Source organism: Harpia harpyja, chromosome 19 (assembly GCF_026419915.1).
Source record: "Harpia harpyja isolate bHarHar1 chromosome 19, bHarHar1 primary haplotype, whole genome shotgun sequence".
NCBI lineage: Eukaryota > Metazoa > Chordata > Aves > Accipitriformes > Accipitridae > Harpia > Harpia harpyja.
The window spans coordinates 22229261-22246723 of record NC_068958.1 but is presented as its reverse complement, the minus strand read 5'-3'; the positions used below and the strand labels follow the sequence as shown (position 1 = coordinate 22246723).

Below are 17463 nucleotides of genomic sequence, written 5' to 3'. Positions count from 1 at the left end.
CCCGTGATGCTCTACGCACCTTCGCTGCCAGGCTCGGACTGGAACAACGTGAGGTTTTCCAGCAAAACCAGCCAGCAAAAACAGGGGTTGAGCTGCCGGAGTTGCTCTTGGCTTTCCGCAGAAACCCACCCTTGGCTCCCTGCCCGCTCCCACGCACTCCTGCATCCCCGTGCCGGGCAGCAGCCTGGGACGTCGCCCACAGCTCCCAAAGCCTTTTTGGGACAGACCCCGCGGGCTGCCCGGGGGAGCCGCAGCAGAGGGGCTGCAGAGCTCGCGTCCAGGACGGCTAAATGGGATTAAGGCAGGTACGCATCGCTCCAGCTTTCTTTTTCAGACCACTTGCTAGAAACACTCACGTTCCCAAACATTACTGCATGGATTTTCTTTCTTTCTTTCTTTCTTTTTCCCCCTGTTTTTTTAAAACCAAGTTAAACTTGCGTAGGAGGCCATTTAGAAAATAAATAAGGAAGAGTGCTGATAAAGAACTGATTGAACAGCAAATCTGACCATTATCAAGATATCTCTAAAAGCTGATAGCTTCCTGAAAAGAGCATAAAATATGAACAGGGAACAGCAAGCAGTTGAATTCACAGGTTATCCTTTATAAACAATTACCATTTATTACTAAGTGTAAATAAAACCCCAGAATGGCACCTAAATATATGGCAATTAGTGTGCTGTATAGGACAAAGACTGTAAGCAGCCAATAACATAAACCTGACATTTCCAGTTTCTCTGTTGCAGTATGACAATGCTGGAGAGTTATGTTTAGCTATTACTTCTCTGTGTCTGTGCGGAGTTGATGTGCTCACAGACTGCAGCATTACAGAGCTGCCTTCCTCTGTTTGGAAAGCAAAAATAGCTCCTTTACAGTATGAGGTTAGTAGATACCCAGACCACTCATGGCTTTTATCTTTCATGTAATCTGAACGGAAATATAAACTGCAAAGAATTTATGTCTGATACAAAAAAAAGCTTTTGCTAAAGAAAGTGCTTAAAGTACTAAAGATATAAATTCAATTTAGCCTGTAAAATACTATGATTTCCTAAGAGAAATGATCTCATAAATTTGCAAGACAGGGAAGTCAGTATTTTGCTTTCAGCTCAACCCTGCTGGCAGCTACCATGGGTGTATCTGCAACCAGACCATGCTACAGCCAGAAATTCCTAAGTTAAGGGAGCAGCCCAGTTCAGCAGAGATATTTGGGTCTTTTACAGCCTGTCCTGTGAGTCTGTGTATTTACAGTGACTGTTATGGCAGCACGTTGGAGTTGCTAGCGAGCAAGGAAATGGGTGGTTGTGGAAACACCGAGTCGGACGAGTTGTGACGTAACCGAGCTCTGTCAGAAATTCTGCAGAAGGCCTGGGGGGTTTCTGAGAAACTGCCGCTTCCCAACTCCAGCCTGAAAAAAGGCTGGTCAGGTCAGCCCAGAATCATAACTGGATTTGGGATGTTAGGAGGAAACCGCTGAAAGAGAAAAACTCGGGAGAAGGAACTGTGGGAATTAGCCAACTCTTGCGTAAGTAATTTTCAATCAATTTCTTGGAACATTAAAACATATCACAATTCAAAAAATACATTTTGTACATGTACATGGGACAGACCTGATCTAGCTTATTCTTTGTTTTAAAGCAAAGCGTCAGAGTCCTAACAAGTACGACCATTGCATAGGACGCTTTAGAAACAGAACACGGTGAAGGGTTTACATGCTTCATGCTTACAGTACTATTTTTGTTTTAAAAGATAACAATATATTTAGATAGGTGGGATCCCATTTAACTGTGTGTCTTGTCTACATCTGCAGTGAGATGGCAGGAAGAGCAGCACGTGCCAGTTGTCTTTGCAACCATGCAAGGAAAGTGCAAATGCCTCCTCCCAGGGTTCCTTCCACGGGGGTCCTTTTGTCAAAGCATCGCTGGAGGAGGGCAGACCCGTCACAAATAAACTGCTTCAAAGCTGCAGATAAATCTTTCTGTGCACTTGCCACAGTCCGTATACGCAGCCTGGGGGAAGGAAACATTCACGTGAAGATTAGCCTGGCTGTACCTTCAAGGAGAGTGAAGCTTTCTGCCCAGATTTTTAAAAACCCACCAGGTTTGGGGGTGAATTTTAGCACTGCACTTTATAAAGGCCCAAAACAATTCCTCCTTCAAACACTAGAGGCTGTTTGCAGGCAGTGTTCCATTTTCCCCCATCTCATCCCTTGCTCTAGCCTTCTGCTACCGAGGGGCTGATTTTACAGGACCCGTGTTTTGGGGCAGGAGAGCCAAGTTCCTGAAGTACAACACAAAGTGGCATTCCTCACGCTTGAGATCGTGTGTCAAGCTGCTGCTTTGACACGATCTCCTGAAGAAGTGCCAAGAATGACAAAAGAGTAAAAAGAGAAAAATCAGCAGGAAGAGATTTTTAAATCAATCTTCGTTCTGAAGTTACATAATAGAGCAAAGTAGAAGCTTTTAGGCAAAAACAAAGGACAAAGTTTTCCCCTTTCCTTCCGTGTTGTATGATCCAGGATCCTTCTAGCCTTCATTTGTTCCTACCAAGGGCCCAACATCACCACACTTCATCTCTTTTAAGGCCTGCAAAGCCCTTCTCGGAGCCCTTTTCCTACACTGATACCACTGCGACGTCTTTCCTACAGACACTTCCACAAGTGCCCAACCATGCAGCCCGTTGCCCTGCCTTTAACCCCACAAGTGGGATTCTTTGATTCCTTGTTTAACAGTCCAGACAAATACTTTGGGGTTTTGGTCCCAGCCGTCAGCCTGGCGATGCTCGCAGGTTGGAACAAACCCCACCTTTGTGAAATGATGCAGCAAATGGGGAAAATCCCTCCTGGCCACGCTGCCTTTGCAATGGGGGCATTTCTGGACCTGGGCTTAAGCACCTGCCTCGTCACACTCACGTAACAGCCCCGGGCTCAGCGCGTTCACACACAAAATCCACCACAACAGGGGTGACAGATTTTCTGGTTTTGACCCAAGAGACATGGCTCAGGGATGGGCAAGTTTAGCTGGACTTTGACACCAGAGAAATGCTTTTCATCCAGTCTCCAGCTGGGTAGCAAGACCCTCCAGCAGGCGTTTTGTCTTTATTGCTTAACATTACACGCTTTTATTTCCCACCCAGACACTGTTTTCAACGCAGCGGACACTCACCCTTTTTATGGGTAAAATAATCCTTTGCAACGGATGGGGAATCTGTTGTAGCAGCACTTCTGCCATGTCCAGCTTCTCCTGGCTGCCCACGACCTCGCTGGTGTGGAACAAGGTTAGTGTTAGTGCATTGCCTCTCGCTGCTGGAGCAAGGACAGAAGCCCTGGCACTCTTAAGGCTACGTGGTACAAAGTTATCTCTTGCTTTGCAATATGGCAAAAAATGAGTTAAAATCTGTAATAACGCAAGGGCAAGGAAACAACTGATACATGAAAATACATTTCATACAAAGCAAAGCTTTTTTAAGAGGGGGAGGTCAGTGCAGTCAAACCTGAGCTTGGAATCAGATGTCCAACCAGCAAAAAATATAAATTATACAGAGAAAACTTATATAAGAAAAGAACATGACAAAAAAATCACTCACTTCCACAAAATGATGCAACTTTAGACCGTTTTAAGTTTTCAAAGCAGCCGGCTTGTGGGAGGATGCCAGAGATCCCCATGTACTTTGGAAGACACTTGGGTCCTTGGTTTGTCCCAGGAGAATAGTAGTTTTGGGTTTTGTACAAAGGTACAACGAATCTGAACGCCGAGGTAGCACAGCTCCTTGACACTGAAAAGAAACGTGGGAAAAAATGAAAACTCCAGCTACAGGACTGGCAGTAACCAGCGAGTCCCATCAATGAGTTCCCCCAAACTCCAAATGAGCCTCCAGGACTGACCTGGTGTCCTGGAGAAAGAAGAAGAGTGGGAGAAGGAGATGGTATTTTGCAGTGACTTTTTATATAGGCTGAGCTTCATTTCCCACGTGAAAGCCTTCTTAGATGGTTGGATGCCATTTCCACGGGAATCTGAAAAGAAAGAAAATCGTGGTGTGAAATTCATTGAGTGGCTTTTTCACAGAAATGTGATAAAGGAGCAAATTAAGTTGGGAAACGTGGGACTTAATGTACAATCTTTTCAACTCACTTTGGGGAGCAGGACTCCTCTCCATTTCTTTTGCTCCAAGTTTGACAGACGTGCTTTTCTCTAGGGTATAAAGAGTAAGTATTGCTAGGAGCACTACGCCTTTCTTGCACAGACTGTACATTCCTTACTCACTTTAGCAGCACTGCATTTTTTCTCTTTAAAATTGCAGTATGACTTACGCCTGACATGTCCTGTACTAAGCTTTCACAATATTTTAAGCTGGTGCGTACTAAATACTGAGCTCATAATAAATACTAAACTCAGATGAAACCACCTTTGCATTCAGGCACAGCTCCACTCCAGACTCCGTTTGTTTTGTCCGTACTCGTACAACGGATGCTCACATTTCCAACGAGCCGAAAGCCAGAGTCACATCTGTAAGTCACGGTTGAGTTATAGGCAAATTTTTCTACACCTTCACCATCATGCTTTCCGTTGCTAATTTGAGGAGGTGAAGAGCAGGTAATTACTGCAGGAAAGAAGGTCAACACGAGTATTGCTAAAAGCTTCAGTAATACTGAAAATGCAAAATGTTTCTTGAGTCCACCTAAGATTCTTGAGGACAATAAACTTTGTGGACAACTGAAGATAGGTAACTAGCACTGCCTTCTGTCTTGATTATCTCTTTCTTGTTTCTGAAGTGTTTCTGTTGTCATGTCTTTCTCCCTCTCACTCCAAGAGTCACAAAAAATGAACAGGCAACTTGCCATGCCCTGGCTCATGATTCCTCAAAATCTCATCCTGTCACCTTCACTGTAACCTTAAGGCATGAGCAAATATGTTGATCTTGTGGGAACAAAACTGCTGAAATACAGTGTCAGCAGCAAAATGGATATTTCTCAGCTGCAGCATTGGTGACAGATCTGCCACATAATATCAACAAAAACAATGTATGAAGACAAGTTTAGACTAGTCTAGTATGCAGGATCTACTGGAGTGAAGTCAAAAGCAAGGTTGGATTAATCTTACATTTACAAGTTGGAAGTTTACTCCATTCAACGTCGTTTCCTTTGAGCTGACACTGGATGAAATGCCTCCCATCTAATTTGTACCTAAGTGAAAATACACAAGAAAAGAAAAAATTGTGTAGCTATCCAGAAACCAAGAACAATTTTTTCCCCAAGCAAGCAGACACGCAGATACACACTGGTTAGCGGGAGAGCTCCTTCACCTTGCTCTCTGCCAGGATCCTTGTTAAACTATTTTTAGGCGATTCTCTCCTTTGACTCATTGCAGAGCGTATCTTCCATTGCAAGCATGGGAGAAGTCGTAGCTGGCGGGTAGCAGAGCACACGGTGAATGGGAGACAGTGCTGAGGTTAGGTGCGGATTCCCACATGGATGCAACAGGCTTGAATTTGCTGAATCAGGGACTATTTCTTCCTGCCTGCTTCCCGGTGGAGAGCAGTGCTGGGATTCAGGCTGCTGGCATCCAGTGCCTTTCCCACGCCACTGTCACCCACCAGGACGAGGTGACGAGGTGCAGAGCTCCCTCCTGAGCACACACAGCATCTCTAAAGGCCGAGGCTCAGCCCAGACTGCTGCTCCGCTTCGCGGCAGGGCTGCATTACCGAGGTCAGTTAGCTGGATCTGCTGAAACCCGCAGCGCCAGTGGTAGAGAGCGGGGTGCCCAGCACCCTTCAGTGCCACCTCCTCCCTAGCACATTGCTTTTGGGTTGTAAGGGTGTAGCTGTTTTGCTAAAGTTTTGCCAGAAAAGCAGACTGCCGGCGTACCTTCTCAGCCAGTCCCTGCAAATACTCAAATGCCTCCACTACATAGAGCAGGGACCAGTGAGGGGCAATAGGGATCTAGATTTCATTAACGTGGTTTTTGGATTGGCTTGCTGGAAGCTAATGCATCCTGTTCTGACAGCACCGACACCTTCCCCAATCTCTGAATTACATCCTCCTGCTCAAAAAAATTCATCATTTGGACACGATTGATAGTATCTGATCGTGCTTAGATGGATAACATTATCCCTCCACCCTGATGTGTATTTCCGAAGCTGAATCCTAGAAGGGTGGGACATGCTGTCATTTCCCCGAAGTCCATCCTAAGGGAATATCTGGAGAAAAAAAAACCCTGTTATATTTGAAGCAGCTGCAAAGATTGGCAGAACAAGCCAGATAATGCCAGCTAGTTCCTGCTAGGGAGGGAGGAATACTAGCTGGAGTTGCAAGAGCTTGATTTTGCAGGTCAGTCTACTGCATGTGGGCCCTGATTGAAAGCAGGCAGAAAGCATGAGTCAGCTCACTGACTGATGGAAAGTGTGCTTCACTGCAGTTTTCTAGCTGAACATCACTGAATTTTAAAAATTCCAACATAACCCCTTTTTATTCAATATATCTCAAATATGTTAGGCTGAAATATTTTAAGTAACTTGTTTTGAAGTCTATAGTTATAAACTGACAGTACGGCTAGGATAGATACCCTGGGGCAGTTAAATTTCCTCTAGATGACACTTGAAGGAAAAGGCAGCCATAAATTCAGATCCTGGTCCCTTCCCTCCAGCTGTGTTTTATTCCCTCCCAGCCCAAAGCTGTGATTCAAGTGGGAAAAGCAGACCCATGCTCTGCACTCGGAGCAACACCATAGGAGCGATATATTGTGAAATAGCAGCCCAGCCCGTGTCCACAAGTTCATCGCACTGGACTGGAGCTGTATTCCAGCATCAGCACTGGTGTACTGGAGCTCGGGGCACTGCGCCGTGACTCACCCGTCTTCGCAGAACACGTTCACTCTTGCACCGAACCGCAAGTCTGTAAGAGCGACCATCCTGCCGCCGGGCAGCGCTCCCGGGTCTCCGCAGGATCTCCCTGCCGGAGAACAAGGCCAGTGTTAGCGGTAATACACGGCGATGGAGAAATAAAAAAGGCTAAATAAGGGACAGACTTAGGGGGTTATACCCGAAGGTACCAAAGCATTTGACTTCCCACGTGGAAGGTGTGGATCGCCATAAGGGCTCCACGCTCACAGCGGTGAGCATCTCGCAGGAGGGCAGAGGAGAATATTTGCAGAGATATTTCCATCTCAATAGTTTGGCAGTAAGTACCTCAACTGTGACAAATGTATTGCTGCCGTATCATCAGTCTTAATATTACGTGGATTTCACCGAGAAACATGCTTTGTCTTCATTTTGAAGTTCAACACTAGAATTGCAAATTGGCATTTGTCCTGTGCATATGCCCTGACCAGATGCAAATGTATTTCCTAACATGAAAATCAAAACACATCTGTTTATGCCAGCAGGAAAAAAAAAAAAGAACATTATTGACACTCCTACTGTCCGGTCTTAAATATGAATGTCAAGGAATATCCAGCTAATTTTGTATTAAGCGTGTAGCTGTTGGGATGTTAACAAGCCGGCTGCATCGCAGCACGCAGTTTGGGAGCAGCTACCTGACCTGCTCTGAACTCCACACCTGCTTCTCAGCAAGCCGAGCGGAGCAGAGATACTCACTCCTGCACAGCTCGGCAGCTTCCGACCACGTCAGGTTTTCAAGGCAAGTGCTGGTGGGGGAACTTTCCGAGGTGTTCTCGTAGCCGGGGCGGCAGACGTAGCTCACGTTGGTCCCAACAGGAAAGAAATTAATCCTCTCATCCACCGTGGACAGGGCAGCAAACCGCAACCTTGACGGGGCAGCACAGCTCCCTGGCAGTCAAGGAAAGCGGACCTGAAAGAGCCGCCCGCCGGGAGGCATGCAAAATAAACCTTGGAATCACAGAAATGCTCTCACTACGGTGCTTTTGGAAAGCTCCTCACATTCATGGCAGGTTACTTCTCTTTTCTTACCAGGCTGCTATTCTGCTGAACGCATCTTTTGCAAAGCACGGATGAAGATGCGTTAACTGCACAGGCAAAGCTGTTAGTAGAAAATAAGAAGTCACATGCACGTGCCGTGGGGCACGCTGCAGCCGCTTGCACAGCCTCTGCCGGCCGGGGCTCGGGAGGTGTGCGAGCATCCCGGGCTCCAGGACCGACCCCCTGGACGACAGGCACGGATCCTGCACCCACCAGCAGCTCTGACGAACAGCGGCTGAGGGAAGTGGGTTTGTACCTCGCCAGGAGGATGGTGCCGCTGCAGAGCAGCCGCCGTAAGGGGCAGAAATTTTAAGCCAAATGAGAGACAGGCGAGGGAGCCGTGTTTCAGAGAAAGGAGGTATTTACGGCCACAGGGCTCGGGCAGCTTTGACCAGCGCGCGCCGGGCAGGCACTCCACCGTGTCCGACCTCCCGGGGATTTTGATGGCGCCTTCGGTGCACGTATACATCACCCTGGATCCAACGGGGAAGCTGCTGGCCTGCTCGTCACTGGACGGTCTGGAGTGGGTCATGCGAGGTGGGGGCCCACAGTCATCTGCGGCAGGAGAAGACCCCCTCGGGTGAGGACCCCGTTCCCTGGCCCCTTCCCCAGCCCCAGCGAGCATCCCGGGCGGGCAGCTGGGCTGGTCCAGGCTTCCCCTCCGGGCAAAGGCACCGGGCAGGGCTGCATCCCTTAGAACACCAAGCGATGGGTCCCCAGGCTTGGGGGTGGTGGCATCACCCACCCCAGCCCCCAAGCAGCAAGCTGAGACGCAGGCAGGTCCCGCTGGCTGTCCCCATGCCCCCTGTGCCCCGGTACTCACCGCAAGCCACAGGCATGCCTAGGAGCCCCAGCAAGGCCAGGAGCAGCGCGAGGTGGCCAGACCCCCATGCCCCGGCGAGTGCCCCCCAGCTCAGGGTGCTTGGGGGCTTCCCCCGTCCTGGTCCTCCAGACCTCATTGCAGCAATTTCTGTGCTGCTCTGGTGAGCACCGTTGGCTCCAAGGGGCTGTTTCTGAAGCTGGGAGGAGATGCAGCACGGAAGACTCAGCCAAGCTTCTGGAGCAGTGGAAACCTTTCCAGAACACCCACGGAGGTAAAGCCTCTGGCAGGGACACGGACAGCAGCCATGGGTGGGGGACGACTGTCATCCACAGGCTCGGGTGAAGCCTCCCGGTCCTCCTGCCCCACCATAAGGAATGGGGGAATAACTCAACCCTTTTATTTGACCTGAGACTGGCAGTGAGTGCTGACTAGCAGAACTTTACCAAAACCAAATGCTACCAGAGCAGAAAAGACCCCCCTGCCCCCAGCCCCAAGCTGTATCCAGGGTAGGAAAATGCCTACTTAGTTATTTGCCTGAGGGTAATGCAACACAGATCTTCCATAAGCAGAGTTAGTGAAACAAAAAATAAAAGCATTTTCCATTTTGTTTGTTAATTTTTCTTGATTGACTCATTTGTAATTAGGGACGGGTGTGAACAAATACATCTGTGTACTGACTAACACTCTGAAATATCCTGCCTGACATCAGTCAAGACTACTCAAACACACTCTTAGGTACACAGGGGCTGTAACACCCAGTTCTTATTCATGCTTATGGGTTTCAAGCCTTGCGCAGGGAGATACGACACTTTCTGTTTGCAGTCCCAGGTGAGCTCAGCGTGGAGGGGAGCGAGGTGTCACACCAGGAGGGTGCAGCCCTGCTCTCCTTGTAGCACAGGGAGAACTGGAGTGGATCTGAGAGTGCCTCTCATTGCAGATCTCCTCACCGGGATGTGGTGAAGCACAGGATGCATTATCAGAACATTTTTCTGTGTAAAGATGCGAGACACCATCTCTTCCCTGGGCATTGTGCCTTAGGCTCTAGTAACATTTAAAGCAATTCCAATAACTCATAAAGCATGCATCTCGCAATGATATACCTCAGCCCCGCCGTGCCCACTGCGGCTCCCTGAGCACCCCGAGGACCAAGACAGGCTGCCAGGGCTCGGCTCTCAATCAGAAAAACCATTGGACCACACTGGAAATCTGCCTAATTTACAGCCAATGTGGCAGATTACAAGACACCCAGGGTTACACCTCCATCTTTATTGTAATCCTGCAGGGAAGGAGTAATTGCTGCATCACAGAGCAACATAAACTGATCATCGTTTATTGAGTAATAACAACCGTCTTTGCTGTCTGATTCTTTACACTTAAACTTACAACATCTATTCTTAGCATTTGCTTGCCAGAAATAGGGACGTGGAAGATGACACCACCACAGATATCTGTTGAGTACAGTGCTCGGCCAGAAACCTGTTGCCTCTTTTAAATCCAGGGATAACTGAATAGAAGCCTTTATAAATATGCTTCTTATATGCAACTGCCCTTAACTAGATGAATAGAAATCATGAGCTAGATTAACAGGAAATCGCATAGTTAAATGGTCACTTCACTACTATTTCTACATAGAAGTATGCTAATGCTATGACAGGCTGAGTTTGGTAGGGGCAGAGGGTACGGCATTGCACAAACCACCAGCTGGAAGATTACAGCAGAAGCACCTTCAGAGAGCCAGACACTCATCTCAGCTAGAAGTTTACTTCTGTGGACTTTGGTCCCCCTTCTCTCAGCTTAGCACAACTTATGCAGTGACTCGAAGAAGCTCAATTTAATTTCTTACTATGTTTCCTAATATAAAATCTGAAACAAAACATTTGTTAAATAGCGAATCAAGCTTGTCAGATTTAAGGAAAGGAGCAAAAATCCCTCTGTGCTCTAGCATCTAGCATGACAAAAGCAATCTCCAATGCATTGGTTATTATTTCGCTGGTTACAGGCATGCAAACATGACCATAAAGTCACCAAGAGCCTTCTTATAGATACTGTGACTACACAAACTGCGTGTTCACCAACGGTGATCATTACAGTGCGTTACAGGACTCACTCATTCAGGTTTTCTAGTTCCACCTTTAGTTTTTTAATCTCCAGAAACAGTTTTTGTATTTCCAGCAGAGTTTTCACTTCTGCTATAGGCACATCGCATTCAAAGACCGTTTTAATATAATGAACTTCTTCGCATACATCAACATCACCTTCTTTCTTCTGTTAAAAAGTAAAACAAAACAAACAAAACCCAGAAAAAAGCATGTAAGATTGCACTGCAGCAGATGGAGAGCCACCCACTCCTCAGCTCTGAGTCTGACCTGTCCCATTTGCCAGGCACTGCCCCAACACAGTTCAACCCCTCTCATTCATACCATAAAGCAAAAGCTTTTAAGAAGTTCAGGCAGTTATTTTTCATATTAGAAGTCAGGCAGCATTCGTCCAGGAACTCAGCCAGACTAAGGTACTTACACACTTGGGCAATGGTGTCCAGTTGCCATCAGGCAAGCACGTGGCTGTCCGAGACTCTTCTGAAGACACCTCTCCATCATCTGAAAAGTGGTATCCGTGAAGGCATTCAAAAGTAACAGTCGCATTTGTTTGGTACCACATTTTACCATCCAAAGTGCTTTTCAGCATTCCATTGGCCACTTGTGGTTGTGGACACAGAACTGAAAGGAAAACCCACAGCAGAAGGCAGCTCAGCAAGAGGGTCATCATCATGTAGGTAGAAAAAAACCTACGAAGTTTGTGAAGGCTGAGCCAGTGCAGGTGAACTTAAAACTGTGGAGCTGTGAAACCAAATATTAAAGCAAAGTTACTACCTGAGGCCCTTCAAGAGGGGAGGGTGAAGGTCAGAACAGCCCCTGAAAGGTGTTACGCATTTGCTGTTTTCTGACACTGTCTCAATTCAGGCATCCCCATGCAAGAGTCTGCAGATCGATGTTTGTCAGTAAGAATGCGCACTGAAGAGAAAGTCAGTAACGATGGTGTCTCCTGACCTGCCTTAGAGCCTCCTTTATACAGGACCCTCGAGAAAAATTCAGCTATCGCCTGGTAAGCATCAGCTTCGGGAAGCTTGTTTCTTCCGCAAAGAGAGGAGGGTGGTAGGGGACCCCCGAGGACAGACAGAGCTACGCAATGCTGCACCCCAACCTCTCTGCACCGTCACGGGGGCTGCTGGCTCGGCTCCCGGGTCTGGTACCCACCTGGCTGGCAGGTGGGCAGGGGAGGGTGCCAGGCGCCGTCGGCCAGGCACCGGCTCTCAGCATCGCCGTGCAGCACGAAGCCTTCGTCGCAGGAGAACCGCACGGCCACCCCGTAGGGAAACGTGAACATCTGCGGAGTCATCCTTCCCCTCTCGACTGTGGGCTTGGGGCACCGAACCACTGCGGGGAGAGAGCGGAGATGGGAGAGGTGGGTTTGGCTGCTGCCCTTGCCCAGGGACAACGGGGAGCCAGGTCCGGCGGGGCAGAGCCGCTCTTCCTGACCGCCTGATGGCCATCAGTGTAGAAGAACCAGAATCTCCTATTTCCACATGGATCGTCCTCAGCCCGGAGCTGTTGAGCCTGCGAAGCAGCCTGCAAAGGAAGCAGGATCTCCCAGCAGCCCTGCTCGCTTTTAATCCCATTGTGCTGAGCCCTAACATTGCACCCAGGTCCTGGCTTCAGTCTGATCCCATACAAGAGAAACAACTCACTCCTGCACTCAGGGGCAGGTCCGCTCCACGCCAGGTTCACCCCGTCGTCGGAGGTGCAGTAGATGGAGTCGTCCCCAATGAGGGACAGACCATCCACACAGCTGTACTTTACTTCTAAGCCATAGGGGAACTGCTCTGTTCTCAAGCCAGAGTGCTGCCCGTTGGTGATTTTTGGAGGGGGATCACAAACTGTGAGAGAATAGAGAAAGGAAAAATTAAGATTTTCTTCATTCGGTCAGGGAGACAGGAGTGCAGGGAAGTAACAAAAGCCAGTTCTCCACGTTTATACCTAGGGTTGCTCTCCTCAAAGTCCTCCTTGCTTCTTGCCAGTTTTGGCCCTGCCTCTACCAGTGTTCCCAGACTGACCCAGCTAACCACCTCATCCCGCTGGCACTGCACGGCCCCGGTATCTCAGCATGTGCCTCCATCCCCTCCCCTTCAGCTGACCTTCCCTTATCCCTTCCTCTTTTCCACGAGAAATGATCCTGCTCATAAATGGGGTCAGGGAACTGTGAATATCATAAACCCCTTGAACAGTCCTCTGAGAAAGAGCTGCAAGTCCCATCACTCAACACATTTAATCAATTACAGTTCGACAGAAGACGAAAACGTTAAAGCCATTTAATGCTGTGACTGGGACCCCTTCTCCTAACACCACCATTTCCAAGAAGTGATGCTCAGGTTACTCAACTTTCTCACTGCTGTTCCTACCCGCTGCAGAGACGCAATTCCTGGCAGCCGCCTTGCTCACGCCGTTCACACTCACCCTTGTCACAGTACGGCACGGGGGGTCTCCACGTCCCGTCAGACCAGCACTGGATCCTCTGGCTGCCCCTCAGCACATAGCCAGGGTCACACTGCAATTCTACCTGGTTCCCAAAGGTGTATTCGGCTTTCCTGGGGCTGGTCTCTCTCCCGTGGTGGATAGCCGGGTTGGGACACTGCACCTCTGAGGAACACCAGCGTCAGAAAGGGCTTCCATGGTTTGGGTCAGGAGTGAGAGCAGGAGACGTTTGCACAGCCGTGTTTTCCCATGGTGATGGCTTGCTGACCCAGAGAACTTACCAGGTGGCCTTTTAATGCTGACAGACACCTCTAACCAAACCTGGCATGTTCAGGGACAGTAATTATGCGATAACAACCATTTCTGTTGGAAGGGCAAATGATCTGAGCCCTGTGATTAGCTATAAATTGTGCTGAAGGGATGATATGTTACTAGCTGCATCACTGCATCATTGTTTGAACAGCTAAATAATCAGTGCGAGTTGCAGCTATTTCTTTTCATCCATGCTACCCTTTGAACAGCAAAATTATTATTAGTGAGAGCCAAAGCACTGCTCAATAAAGCCCTTATGGCACAGCAGCACTAGCGCATATTTTGGAAACGATGTTATTTCTACATCATTAAATCCACGCTTTGTTGGCAAAGCGAAGGAAATGGCATACTTACTCTGGCAAAGCTTTGGGATTTCGGACCATGTGAAATTTTTAAGACAAGTAGTTACTGGAGATACATCGGGGAGCAAAGTGTATCCGGATCTGCAGAAGTAGGTCACGGTTGTCCCGACTGGAAACTCGCGCTGAGGGCTTCGGTCCGTGTGGTCGATGGCAGGAGGGTAGGGACAGTGACCTGGTGCCAGAGCAGGGGACAGCACGGACCCTTAGAGCTGGGGGGGGTCTCCCCCCCAGACCTGCTGGGGATGCCGCTGAGCCCTGCCTTTGGGGGAGCCCAGCCTGCCCTTGGGCAAGGGTAGAAACCCCAGAAAGAAGCAAGAGACAGCAGCGACCCTGAGCGTCGCTGTGGGGTATGGGGGGTGAACTGAAATGGAAAAAAAGAACGGTGACAAATTCACCAAACGACGTGAATCTAACAAGAGTCTTTACTCTTGTACGCATTTGTATCTCACTGGAGATACAAATTACTCACTGCAGTAACATAGGACAGCCTAACCAGGACAGCCCTGCCGCATTACCCAGGGGTGATGAAAGAGCAGAGGGGAATCCTGCCACCGAACGTCAGACAGTGCAGCTCGCTGTGGTGCCCTGTGGGATACTTGGAAAGTAATGGGCACACAGTGAACAATCCAGACTCGATAGAATTGATCAATTTGTGAGCCAAGGATGTTTTGTAGGCAGCAGGCTTCAAGGACGCTTTGCTTGTGGATACATATTTAGCTAACGGTAGTAAGAGCATTCCAGATGCCTTTAGAAGGCCTTGAACAGAATAAACAAGACGACAAAAAAAGAAAGATGCCAATTAGAAGAACACAGGTGCGCATTCCACGATAAAGGGAACTTGGCAAAGAACCTCAATTCCACAGCTTATCTTGACCAATTAGCCTGAGACAAGTTTCGCATGTTTTAGTTAATACAACCAATTATGCCTTATGTTTATGCGCGTGTACAGTGTTGATATAACCAATCATTAGGTGTAACTAGGCTCGTGGACAGCTCATGCTAACCAATCTCTAATTTGCTTATGCGTGAACAGTAACTAGAATGAACATATAAACCAAGCTATCTTGGCAATAAAGTGGCATCTGCTTGATCATATTGATTGTGTGCAGTGTCCGTGACTTCTGCGTCAGTGCCCACCCTCCAACCCCTCTGCTGCCAACACTGCACGTGCACATGAAATACAAGCAGGCAATTACACGTGGGAGACAAGGTAATGAGAAGAGAGATCTGTGCGTACCCAGGATGCAGGCGGGCATCCGTGGATGCCATCTGCCGTTGCTCAGGCACCGCACGGTGGTGGTGGCACCCACAGGGATGTAGCCGGCATCGCACTGGAGCGTGGCTGTGCTGCCGTGGGTGAAGTTCTGTGCAGGTTTCAGCTGTCCGTGTGTGATATCTGGGACGGGACACTGAACCTCTGTGGATCACCAAAAAACAGGGCTTTTCAGGGTTATTCTTGCTGAATACAGCTACGGTGACCAACTGTCACTGCACCTCCTTCTGGTAAGTGAGCGAAGACAAATCAGTTTAACCACTGCAGCAACTGAGGCAGAGAGATTAGGGGTTAATAAGCGTGCTCGAACAGCCACCGTCAGTAGGACTCCAAACGTGTAGTGTTTCCATTGCACACAATCAAACGCTATTTCTGCCCTTTCCTAATAGCACTTGCTCTAGCAGGTTGCAGGACAACTCATCTGCGCACTCGGGGTGGGGTGACTCCAGGGTGCTCCAGCCCACCTCCAGCTTTACCATAGGCAAGAGGTTCTGCAACAACTGCCTAACCTCTATCACATACATACACCACTGATGTCCCAACAAAAAACTTCTTTGGCCAGCTACTGTTATCTCTCATGAGAAATTTTTGGGGGCTGGTCACAAACTGTGATAACAGAGAAAACTAAACTACAGGCAGCTATAACTGGGATTTCCTCATGCCTTACAATAGGTGCTGGCAGGTCACCAAGACACAGTGCGCCTATGTTAAAAACATACCTGGTTCACACACTGGGACAGCAGCATCCCAGGCACCGTCACACCCGCACCTTGCCAGAGCAGCGCTGGCGATGCTGCCTTCAATACCAATACCCGTGAAAAGAGTGTCTCTGTACCTGTACGTGTCTTCCCCAGGCCCCAGCATAGGTATTAGGACATGAGTATTACATACTGGGACATGGGTATCAGGTATTATGTTTGGATTGGGACAGCAGACTCCTAAGAGCCACCATGAATTACAGAAAAAGAAAAAGAGTGTAAAGGCGGTGCCGGCAGCTGGGGGACGGCAGATGCCTCTGCAGGGAGGTGCTGGGGCTGTGCACACTGGGGAAGTTTCTCACAAGACCTGTTTTTAAAGGAACTGTCAGCTTCCAGACAGAAACTGCAAGTTATTCACCTTCCTAGAGACATTCATTAGTCAGCAGACCCCCACTTCTCCTGTACTGAAGCCAGCCTGTGGGATGCGTGACAATTCACCAGCTACCTTCAGCACGTCTACAGGCTGCCTCAGGGCTTAAGCATCAACATTGATATCAACCTGATACCACTCAAATTGCTAACTATGACCCTTTTAATTAAATGGTAAAAACTATTACCTGTCTAATTGACTCTCCCCACCTTACCACTATCCTCTTCTTGAGCCCCCGACCATAAGGATATCCTCCGACTCTGGGAACAACTTCTCAGCTACCGCACGGATGATCGAGGCAAAGTTCTGAACTCCAGACCAGGAGAAGTCCTGCAGACAAGAGACCTGGCGCCAGGCTGTCCCAGCGACAAGGTCGTACCCTCTGAGCCAGCTGTACTTCACAACGGTCCCGGGGGGGGGATCCATACCCCAACGTAAGCCTTTTGAGAAGCATTGGGAATTCTGGGGTGGCTCTTTGCAAGTATCAAGAGGTGCAGCTAAAGAGGAGAAACGGGCAATTCGCAGGAGCCGCTGAGCTCGAGTCATCCTTACAAGAACATCAGGCACAGCAAGAGGTTAGCAGCGACTTCAGCCAGGGGAAGGTCTCCCACTGAATTTTACTAACACGATCGTTACGTATTTGATCCGTAAGCAAAGCGGAGCCACAGAAGCAAAGAAAGCAAGCAGGGGAGCGACACTCACCGAGACTCCCAGCCGGCTGCAGCACAAGCACCACCACTGCCAGGAGCTGCCCCGGCCAGCGGAGAAACACCAGCATGGTGCTGGGAGCTGCCGGGCCAGCGCCGCAGGAAGGCGAGAGCCTGTCCCCACCGAGAGCCCGCTGGGGAAGGGGAAGCAGCTGTGGGAAGTTGGGGACAGGCCAGACGAGCCACGCCGGCGCTGCCACCCCCCAGCCCTTCTGACCTGCCCAAGGAGAGGGCTTGCCCTCCCTGAGCTCTCCAGCAAGGATGTGCCATGGGAGAGAACCCTGCTCTGCCTTCTTCCCTGGTGGGGACAGTGGGAGTAAAGCTATTTTACAGCTAGAAGTGCTCTGCAGCATCCTGGTCTCGTTTCTGAAGCACAGGGAGCCGCTGATCGGTGTGCTGGGC

At 49.0% G+C, this 17463-nt stretch overlaps 2 protein-coding genes across 2 annotated transcripts; both read right to left on the bottom strand.

Annotated features, from left to right (window-relative positions):
• Positions 1–609: 609 nt before the first annotated feature.
• Positions 610–9119, bottom strand: LOC128154250 (complement decay-accelerating factor-like). The gene is made up of 13 exons (XM_052814516.1): positions 9018–9119; positions 8751–8946; positions 8294–8482; positions 7919–7988; positions 7586–7755; positions 6842–6941; positions 5095–5177; positions 4400–4594; positions 4126–4185; positions 3879–4007; positions 3581–3769; positions 3160–3256; positions 610–2004 (listed from the first exon to the last, which is right to left on the bottom strand). Exons 1-12 carry the CDS (start codon positions 9117–9119, stop codon positions 3165–3167), a joined length of 1575 nt encoding a protein of 524 aa, XP_052670476.1. The 3' UTR covers positions 610–2004; positions 3160–3164.
• An 882-nt stretch (positions 9120–10001) lies between these two features.
• On the bottom strand, positions 10002–17440 carry LOC128154671 (complement receptor type 2-like). Its single transcript, XM_052815626.1, has 8 exons — positions 17057–17440; positions 15191–15370; positions 13946–14125; positions 13262–13444; positions 12496–12684; positions 12005–12184; positions 11268–11467; positions 10002–11015 (listed from the first exon to the last, which is right to left on the bottom strand). The coding sequence occupies exons 1-8, from the start codon at positions 17412–17414 to the stop codon at positions 10854–10856; spliced, it is 1632 nt and encodes a 543-aa protein (XP_052671586.1). The 5' UTR covers positions 17415–17440; the 3' UTR covers positions 10002–10853.
• Positions 17441–17463: the final 23 nt, after the last annotated feature.